This window comes from Arachis stenosperma, chromosome 1 (assembly GCF_014773155.1).
Source record: "Arachis stenosperma cultivar V10309 chromosome 1, arast.V10309.gnm1.PFL2, whole genome shotgun sequence".
NCBI classification, from domain to species: Eukaryota; Viridiplantae; Streptophyta; class Magnoliopsida; order Fabales; family Fabaceae; genus Arachis; species Arachis stenosperma.
The window spans coordinates 9671387-9680816 of NC_080377.1; the positions used below are offsets into that span (position 1 = coordinate 9671387).

The 9430-nt window shown below is 31.8% G+C and overlaps 4 protein-coding genes across 5 annotated transcripts; 1 reads left to right on the plus strand and 3 right to left on the minus strand.

Moving 5' to 3' along the window:
* Positions 1-351: 351 nt before the first annotated feature.
* LOC130941381 (kunitz type trypsin inhibitor 104-like) lies at positions 352-1572 on the minus strand. The gene has a single exon (XM_057869864.1). It carries the CDS (start codon positions 1205-1207, stop codon positions 557-559), a length of 651 nt encoding a protein of 216 aa, XP_057725847.1. The 5' UTR covers positions 1208-1572; the 3' UTR covers positions 352-556.
* Positions 1573-2073: 501 nt separating this feature from the next.
* Positions 2074-3215, minus strand: LOC130960177 (kunitz type trypsin inhibitor 104-like). The gene has a single exon (XM_057885493.1). The coding sequence runs from the start codon at positions 2944-2946 to the stop codon at positions 2299-2301; it is 648 nt and encodes a 215-aa protein (XP_057741476.1). The 5' UTR covers positions 2947-3215; the 3' UTR covers positions 2074-2298.
* Positions 3216-4666: 1451 nt separating this feature from the next.
* LOC130941952 (protein ROOT PRIMORDIUM DEFECTIVE 1-like) lies at positions 4667-7144 on the plus strand. 2 transcript variants are annotated; one of them, XR_009070743.1, is made up of 3 exons: positions 4667-6429; positions 6675-6984; positions 7069-7144. XR_009070743.1 is itself a non-coding variant. In XM_057870602.1 (2 exons), exon 1 carries the CDS (start codon positions 5194-5196, stop codon positions 6418-6420), a length of 1227 nt encoding a protein of 408 aa, XP_057726585.1. In that variant the 5' UTR covers positions 4667-5193; the 3' UTR covers positions 6421-6429; positions 6675-7048. The 2 variants fall into 2 exon arrangements, 1 of the variants encoding a protein (XP_057726585.1); XM_057870602.1 differs by lacking the exon at positions 7069-7144 and having other exon boundaries at positions 6675-7048.
* A 770-nt stretch (positions 7145-7914) lies between these two features.
* Positions 7915-8948, minus strand: LOC130945463 (uncharacterized). Its single transcript, XM_057874179.1, has 2 exons — positions 8708-8948; positions 7915-8502 (listed from the first exon to the last, which is right to left on the minus strand). Exons 1-2 carry the CDS (start codon positions 8877-8879, stop codon positions 8228-8230), a joined length of 447 nt encoding a protein of 148 aa, XP_057730162.1. The 5' UTR covers positions 8880-8948; the 3' UTR covers positions 7915-8227.
* Between the last annotated feature and the right edge of the window lie 482 nt (positions 8949-9430).

The following is a 9430-nucleotide window of genomic DNA, read 5'->3' on the forward strand; positions in this document are numbered from 1 at the left end:
TATTTATACACTTTTATTATTTTTTAAATTTATTTATTAATTACTACTAATATATTATAATACACATTATAATTTATACATATTAAGTTACTAACATGTAAATTTTTTTAGTATGTAATATACTAAAATATATTTAATCTATAATATAATATATATTAATTATATAATAATAATAAAATAATAATACAAACTTTTTTAAAAAAAATTAGGAGACCATGACCACCTTAAAACCCTTTAAATCTTCCACTGTGTGGAATTTATTTTTTCAGACTTTTGCCTTGTTGTTAATAAAAAAAATTGCTTTGAATCTTTTTTGGTTATTATTTCATCAATAATGCTGAAAAAAAAAACAATCAGAATCTGCATATTTAATATTTATTAATTATTACTAGAATTAATAAATATTAAATAATACACACTATTTTTTATTATTGAATATTTCTGTTATTTCATAACCTCTTGATGAGTGAAGATGATGAGATTCATAACCTCTCATTATTATTTCACATTTTTTTGCTGAAATTACAAATCAATCAAATCAAAAGCACATAAACACCTAGCTAGATACATCATTAACCTTCTCAAAGATCAGAGGAAGAGTGCTATTAGCACCCAAAGCCAAGATCCTATTTCCATTCTCATCAGTGAAAGAACCAACATATGAACAATTCAACCTACAATTACGACACACTTCTAATGGACACCATACAAAATAGTAAATACCCAAATTACCCTTTTCAATTCTGAAGAAACCCTTTAATAATCCTTGATCATCACCACCATCACATGCCACAATCAACCTCTTCACACTCTCTTGATCCCCAACCTTCCATTCCGTTGACTGAACACATAAAGTCAACGCCTTGAAAACAGCCTTGAAATCTCTGTTTTCTCTAACCACACTCTCCCCTTCAATGAAAGGTGTAAACTTCATAGAAAATCTTGAAGCCCCAACAACATTTTGTTGGCCAATACACAAAGGGCATGAACCATTATTACAAACTCTATCAATCAATGTGACATAGCCACCAACATCATCTGTGATTGCAGGCCTAACATAGTACTCAACACCACTTTGAACTTTGTTACCTTGTGTGTCAAGAACTGCAGAATTTGCATCACTACTTGATGATGGTTCAATTGATGAGAGAATAGTTATAAGCAGCCCTATGTAGATTGCAAGGCTTACAAATAACTTTATCAACATAATAGATCAAAATCAAATAGACCTGAACTTATTATGTTTAGCAAAAGTATATATCTATATATCAATGTTTAAAGCTATAATATGCAATATCGATTTGTATTGTGAGAGAGATAGAGAGACAAGTGTTACTTAAACCACACAATAACTGAAACGTATGATATTTGTTCTGTTTGAGAGTGATATATTCATATATAGTGCTAGTTAAGTTCAATTTCTCACACGAAAAGTTTGCAAGACAAAGAGAATATTCGAACGGTATTATACTCAAGAAAAGAGAGAGAGAGGATAAGCATTGATGATTTACAAACTGTGGGCATTCAATTTAAACATCATATAGCTTTTTTTTTTCTTCGATCATATCTCTGTCTTCAAATAATTTATTTTAACCTGTAGTTTATAAACATTTCGATGAGTAGAATAATTGATCCAAAATTTAAAAAAAAAATTACTTTGAAAAAATTTGTATGATAACCAGTTATTATATGCAATGCAATTGAGTTGCAAATTTGCAGCAATTTACTAAGAGAACTCATATTATAAAGGTGAAAATTCAAGTGTAATTAATTTTACGTTAAATTGACCGTTAAAAGTTGTTAAATAATTTAATTTATTTAATTAAATTTTTATCTAAGTACTCTAAATAAAGTTGATTCCACCGTAGTTTTTATCAATATTTTTGCAAATTTTTTTACGGATACATTAATCCACCAATAAAGTTATCAATAATCTAAAATTTGTCGATAAAAGTAAATAATCCATCGATAAATTCCATCTATAGACTATAGTGAACTGTTTTGTGGTATCAAATTTTGAAATTAAAAAATATTATTTTATTATAATATAATTTAAAAAAATAAAAAAAGACATTCAGCAACCAAATACATAACAATTTTTTATTTATTTAATTTAGATGATATTATAAATCGTTAAATGATTCATTTAAATATGTTTAATCAAACATATCAAACCATTTAACAATTCAACTATCGTCTTCTTCGTGTAAAGATGTCTTATTTAGAATAACCACATAAGATTTTATTACTATTTACTAGAGCTTATTTACTAATAAACCAAATTGGCACCTACTAGAACTAGATAGAAGACACATCATTAGCCTTCTCAAATTGCACAGGAAGAGTGTTACCATCCAAAGCCAACAACCTGTTCCTATTCTCATCAATAATGAAAGCACCCACAGGTGAACAATTCAACCTACAATTTGGACACACATCCAAGGGACACCAAGCAAAATTATAAATACCCAAATTGCCCTTTTCAATTCTGAAGTAACCCCCAATCCCTTCATCATAACCAGCCACAATCAACCTTCTTCCACTCTCTTGGTCAACCTCTCCAACCTTCCATTGCGTTGACTGAACACATGTAGTCAATGCCTGAAAAACAGCCTTGAAATCCCTGTTCTCTCTGATCACAGTTTCCCCTTCAATGAAAGGTGTAAACTTTATGGAAATTTTATTGTCCACAATAACATTTGGTTGACCAACATATAAAGGGCATGACCCATTACCAAATCTATCAATCAATGTTAAATAGCCTCCAGCATCAGTGATTGCTGGCCTAACATAGTACTCAGCATCACTTTGAATTGGGTTGCCATCTGTGTCAAGAACAGCAGGGTTTGAATCATCATTGGATGATGATGATTCAGTGACTGGTGACAATATAGCCAAGAGTAGCCATATGCAAATTACAATGCTTGCACCAAGCTTCATCACCATTTTGGTTAGGAAAGTGTGGATATTGCAAGAGTAGGAAAATTGAAGTGTTGTTTCTTCATTTTGGGTGCAACATTAAGGTATATTTATAGGGTAAAGTATATGCATGAGTTTGGACAAGTGTAGGTCTCTAAATTAACACCACACATTCAATGATTGGTGACGATTGAGTGTGACATAGTACTAAACTACTAATGATAATAATTATGTTCTTTTTTTCAAAGGAGAAGTTTTGCAAGGTATCGAGAATATTCAAATGGTATGATCTGCACGTAAGGATGGGAGAGGATAAGCACGATAATGATCATAACAAAAAGTGTATTAAAGCTTGAAATTTGTAGGTATGGAACAGATGAATATATGCGCACGAGGGCGGCTATTAGTGAAAAGAGACAAAGGGGAAGTCATCGTATTTGTGAAGCAACAAATTTAATTTTGATACGCTAATAACAGTGTAATACAGTAGTCTAATTACATCTTTTTTGAATAATTATTCACACAATTTTTTATGAATATAGTGTTATATAGTTAGATGTATTTATAAAGGACTTTGTGTTCAATCGATTTTGTATATACTATAAAAAGATTAGATTACTCTAAAATTCTACTATATATTAGAAGCTTGTCAGCGATTACTAAGCATTGTTTTGGTTGTCCACCGTATTTTCTAATCCGACAGGTTAAGGACTAATTCGTTGTGGATCTGAACTTTATTTAAAGGTCTGCTGCTGGTCGAACTCCGACACTTAGTTAAGCGAACGAATGAGCTGACAACTCGAACAACCCAAATTGGTTCATTGTACTAGTTAGATATCATTGCGGTAATGCACGTAAGTCTATTTTTAGCGGGAAAAAAAGGCACTTTAAAAACTTATCACTTATGAGTTATGAGTCCCTATCCCACTGGAACCTTATCGCAGTCACAAACTTACAAAGATCACGTCACTTAGCTTCCAACTAAATTTCATTGGTTTGGTGAGTGTGTTGAAAAATCAAGAGCATGAAACAAAACAGCCATGCACGTGGCTGAAAAAGAGGTTTACTTGAAATTTTCTTCGTACAGTTAAATGCGCAATAATTTGTAAATATTTTTTAATAAAATTAAACCTTTAAAAGTAGTTAAAGAACTGTCAATTTGATTATTTTATTTATAATAGATTCTTTCTCTAGTTTTTTCTATTATGAAGTTACAAATAAAATATAAAATATATTATATATGTTAATAAATAACAAAATGTATCTTTGTAATATAAAAATTAAAATAATTTCTAAAAAAAATAACGACTAAATTGCTCACATATAAAAAAATTAAAGAAACTAAATTTAGTTAACCCTGTGGTTTTAAAAACCAATGAAAAATCTAATTCATTCTTAGGGTCTAAGTAATTTTTTTTACTTTTAATTTATAAAAATTATAACATTAATGTTTAGTACAATTTTTAAAATTAAATTATAATTTTTTACAAAATTATTTAAATATTTATAAAAAAATTAAAAAAAATAACTTTTTTTTATCATAAATTTTTTTATCAGTTTTTTAAATAAATATTTTTAATATTAAAAAATTAAATACAAAATAATCTATTTATAAATATTTTTAATATAAATATTTATTATTTAATTTTTAAAAAAAAAATAACTTAATTAAACTGTTTATTTAAACTGAATTTTAGTTTATAATTAAAAATTTAATATACCCATTCCATTGTTTTTTGGTCAGGGACCCGGGCTAAAACTGGCCCAGATCAAACTCCAAGCCCCAACCCGACCCGGTTTGAAACTGCGTTCCCCTCTCCCGTTGATGGTGCTGCTTGTTCTCTTGGAATCCAAGTTACACCCCTTCCAGGTACTTGTTCCAGAAGCAGCTGAATGTCCTGAATAATTGCCCATGCTTCTCCAACTGGAATTTTTTATTTGATAGCTTGTATTAATTTTAAATTGTCTGATTCAATAACAGTTTTTCCCATGTATAAATTGTTTGCAATGATTAGAGTTTGTTTAATGGCTAGAGCTTCTGCTACCGTGCTAGACTACATATAATAGTTCAAACTCGATGCGTTTCTGCTGTCAAATATATACATAAGAAATCCAATGGATTTACAGGACTTCAAGTCACTGTTGCCATCAACTTTATTTCCAATCAAGCTCTCTATGCTCATTTAAGTGGCACCTTGTTTTCTTCTTCTGGTAATTGACCCCCAAGTGTTTGACGAAATGCCAAAAAGAATTTGCAAGCCATAGAGACTAAAAATGGGAATCCATATTATGAAGATTTTGATCAAACACAAACACTCATTTGGTTTCTCAATCTCCATTCGATCGAAAACTACGTCAGCTCAGTATGTTGCCTCGAGAGTTCGAGACCCTACATTTGAGAAGCTCATGGACAAGTACAAGAGCCTCTTCAAAGTCATTGCCATTCAAGATCTCATCCTCGCAAACCCCAGGAATCCGTCCGTGTCCATTGACTTCCTCTCCAGGCTCTCCCAGAAACTCCATCTCAACCGTGGTGCCACTTCCTTCCTCCGCAAGTTTCCTCACATCTTCCAAATTTATTATGACCCCTCCAAGTTGCTGCCTTTTTGCAGGCTCACAGATGCTGCTCTTGATGTTTCCAAGCAGGAAGAGAAGGCCATTAATGCTTCTTTGCCAATGGTGGCTGATCGATTGGTCCGGATATTGTCCATGTCTGCGTCCAAAACAGTTCCCCTTCGAGCAATTTTCAAGGTCTGGAGGGAGCTTGGGCTGCCTGATAATTTCGAGGACTCAGTTATATCTGCAAATCCTAGTGTTTTCCAGCTGTGTGATGCCCATGAACCTAACACTCATTTGTTGAAGCTGGTTGAAGGTGTTCGTCGAAATGGTTTTAGAGCAGCCATTGAAGATTGGAGGGTTGTTGAGTGCTGCAAGGAGGATTGCAATGTCAGGACAGAATTGCAGTTCAGTTTTAAGCATGGGTATCCTCCAGGGATGAAACTTGGCAAGAACTTCAAGGCCAAGGTGAAAGAATGGCAGAGTTCACCGTACGTTGGGCCCTATGAGGTGGTTGTTGGGGAGAAAAAGAAGTCTAAGGCAGCATTGATGGCCATGGAGAAACGAGCAGTGTCGATTGTTCACGAGTTCCTGAGTTTAACCGTGGAGAAGATGGTAGAAGTTGAAAAGATCAGCCAATTCAGAAAATGGTTTGGGATTGACTTCAACATAAGAGACCTGTTCTTGGATCACCCAGGGGTCTTCTATCTATCAACAAAGGGGAAACGCCACACTGTTTTCTTGAGGGAAGCATATGAACGAGGTTGTTTGATTGAACCAAATCCTGTATATGATGCAAGGAGAAGGCTTCTTGATCTTGTTGCTATGGGACGTCGTGGTCGTTCTGCTATTAATTCAAATTTACAGGATGGAAGCAGCAGCAGCGACAATGATGGCATTGAAGCAGAAGAAACCCAACAAAGGCATGGCTCATTATCTTCTTGAGTGATCAAGGTTTGTTAAGATTTCTCGTTTATTTCATCGTCCATTTCCAACATAAATCCTAGAAATACAAAAGGGAAAAATGTTGATTGTTAACTTAGCTCTACTATAGCAGAATAAATGGATGGAAGATAATGAGCATAAGTTAACTCCAACATGTTACCATGACAACATTTTAAAAATCTGAAGTTATAATATTTTGACAATGAAGAATGCAAAAGGCATTATGTTGATTTTGATCGATGCTTTCCACACAGGTTTCGCTGTAATTTTCACTTTTTGGTGACCTTGCTTTGTTTTCAAGATTATGGCTCCTGGAATTTACTTATGTGGGTAAGGCATGGAAGTATATGTATATGTGTCCCTGTATTGAGCGACAAACATGAGTAGGTGTTGCTAATTAAAGAGATTGGAACACTGCTGCAGTTGTTTAAGAATTAGTTATCAATGGCCATAGGTTGCTCAAAAGCATTTCAAATGTGCTTGCAATGAATATAACTATTGCCTTTGTCGGCTTCTGTAGCATTATTCAAGAAATTTGGTGGCTTAGAAAGTGTATATTTAACGGTAAGAAACTAAACATATTGTGATTTGTGAATCTTGTATGTAGCACTTTTTTGTCTCTAATGGTTTGGCGCATTTGTTGTATAGACAAAAGGGACACTACTGGATTGGAGACAACACAGGTAAGGTCATAAATAAGAACATAAACAAGTCACAAGTGCACTATTTTTATTTTGCAAATGGGTTAGAACATTTTGTCATTTTCCCACATACATGTTCCTCACATCATTTAATTCCTGCAAACTATAAAAGCATATTATTATTATTATTATTATTATTATTATTATTATTATTATTATTATTATTATTATTAAGTAAATACTCAATAAACCTAGCTAAGTGCCAATTATAAATGGGCAATACTATGTGAATAATGATTTTAAATGAAGAGTGAAATAATTTTTTTTAACAAAAAAGTAAAAAAAAAAGACTATGTGCAATACACATTTATTAATTTAGTAAGAATCTTTACTCTACGATTTTCATTATAAATTACTATAGAGGTGCTTAGTCAATATTTTGAATACTATATTATTGATAGCTAATTTTGCCCTTTGATTATCATGGTCAAAATTGTTTGGCCAAAAAATAGAAGGAAAAAATTATATCTTTTTCCATCAACTAGCACTTTACCATAGATATGGACCCTTTTGCTCCCCCATCCAAAGATGTCACCTTTACTTTACTACTTGGAATTTCTTCCCAAAATGCAAATACAGCTGGAAAATAATCTCTCTAACCAATGTCTTGTGTCTTGTGTAACAATGACTATCCTTCTATTTAGTATTTACACTCTCTCTCTATGAATAATTTATTGCTTTTAAAATCTGATAGATAAACAAAATTTACACCTAAATGTTATGGAATATCAATAGTATACCAAATCTTTAAAGCAACAAATAGTTTATTTAATTCAAAGGGTTTATCGGATAAGTAATTAACATCATATTCCATTCCATATATATAATATACACAGTATCATTTTTCTAAGCTAAATTGTGCTGACATTCTAAAGTTCCATGGAAACCATTGCAGAGCAAACTTTTGCTACTATGTTGTCAGACCCAAAATATAGCCAGTAATTAATCTACCAATACCAAAAAAACCACCACATGACACAATAGCAGTGACTAGTTACCTTGTAATTAACCATAACATGATGCAGTAAGTTAGTAACATAGATATATACTGCTATTACTACTATAACTAGCATATTTTGTGACATTTAACTTGCAACTAAATGAGGCTAAGGAGATAAAAGTGAAGTCTTCAAATGCCTTAGTTTCTTTAAACAAGCTTGTGCCCTTTCAAGAACCAAATCGACCCTATCTAATTTCCTCTTATTGTTGCTGTGGTTGTTCCTGCTAGAGTGATGGTGATGCTTCACAATAACAGTCCTTGGTGATTCTACTAGTTCACACCCTTCATCAATCTTCTCCTCCATTATAGTCACTTTATCTGCTAAAGCAAGTCCTAAACCATAGCTTTTAATCTTCTTCATTTGCTCCAAGCTTGTGGATTCTGCTTTCAACGGAAACACCCTTTCTTAGCATAACCAAAATAAAATATTTTGTTAAAGAATATCCTAAAACTACTTTAAGAACTGAAAAGTAAAAAACTTTTTTAAGTTTTTCATGCACCCCATGTTATTAAAAATATAAAAATCTTACCTTTTCAGTATAGAGAAAAGAAAGAAAAGAAGTTAAGGTGTAGAGAGTAAAGAAACCTTGTGTATCATAGTGAATATTGTTGATTTCTGGCTGAGGAGAATCTGTGTGTGTGTGGTGATTAGATTGGAGTTGAGTTATGAAGGACCTGAGTTCATTCTTGAGATGTTCAAACTGATTTGGATATTGAGCTTCAAGCTGCTTCAACTCTTCCAATGCTTCCTCTTCCATGCTGATTATGATCTCTCTAGTCACTCTCTTCTGCTTTCTTTGTTTCTTTGTTTTTTAAATCAGTGTGTGAAAATGACTCAAAGAAAGAATGTCAATTAATACCAAATTAACTTTTGATGTTTCTGCCCGTTTTCCTACCTTTTGTTGCCACTTCAATCACTTTTCTTCATTTGTTTATTTATTTTATTCAAGTGCCATTCAGATTTTGGAAGGTGGAAAGTTATGATGCTTCTTTGTGGTTTCCAAGGATTAATAGGGTTGAAGGTTATCCATTAATTTTTTTTGTATGAAAAAGTGTGTATAAAGTTTAATTTTTTAATTTTTTTTGTTTAATTATTAAAATAAAAATTCAGGGATGGTTTTAATATATTTATAATATTAGAGACGATTTTAAAAACAAAAAAAAATCAGAGATGATTTTGATTTTTGTCTAAAATTTTAAGAAGGAAAATCGTATTTAAACTTTAAAGAATCTTAATCTTTTTAAACATTTCAATATTTAGAAAAAAAAAATATTTAAAAAATTAATAGTATTTTAAAGTCAAAATAAA

Excerpts from the sequence above, each read along its gene's own strand:
- LOC130941381 (XM_057869864.1), bottom strand. The coding sequence starts at position 1,207 with ATGTTGATAAAGTTATTTGTAAGCCTTGCAATCTACATAGGGCTGCTT.
- LOC130960177 (XM_057885493.1), bottom strand. The coding sequence starts at position 2,946 with ATGGTGATGAAGCTTGGTGCAAGCATTGTAATTTGCATATGGCTACTC.
- LOC130941952 (XM_057870602.1), top strand. The coding sequence starts at position 5,194 with ATGGGAATCCATATTATGAAGATTTTGATCAAACACAAACACTCATTT.
- LOC130945463 (XM_057874179.1), bottom strand. The coding sequence starts at position 8,879 with ATGGAAGAGGAAGCATTGGAAGAGTTGAAGCAGCTTGAAGCTCAATAT. Across the intron at positions 8,503-8,707 it reads TATTCACTATGATACACAAG|AATCCACAAGCTTGGAGCAA; the intron begins GTTTCTTTACTC and ends CGTTGAAAGCAG.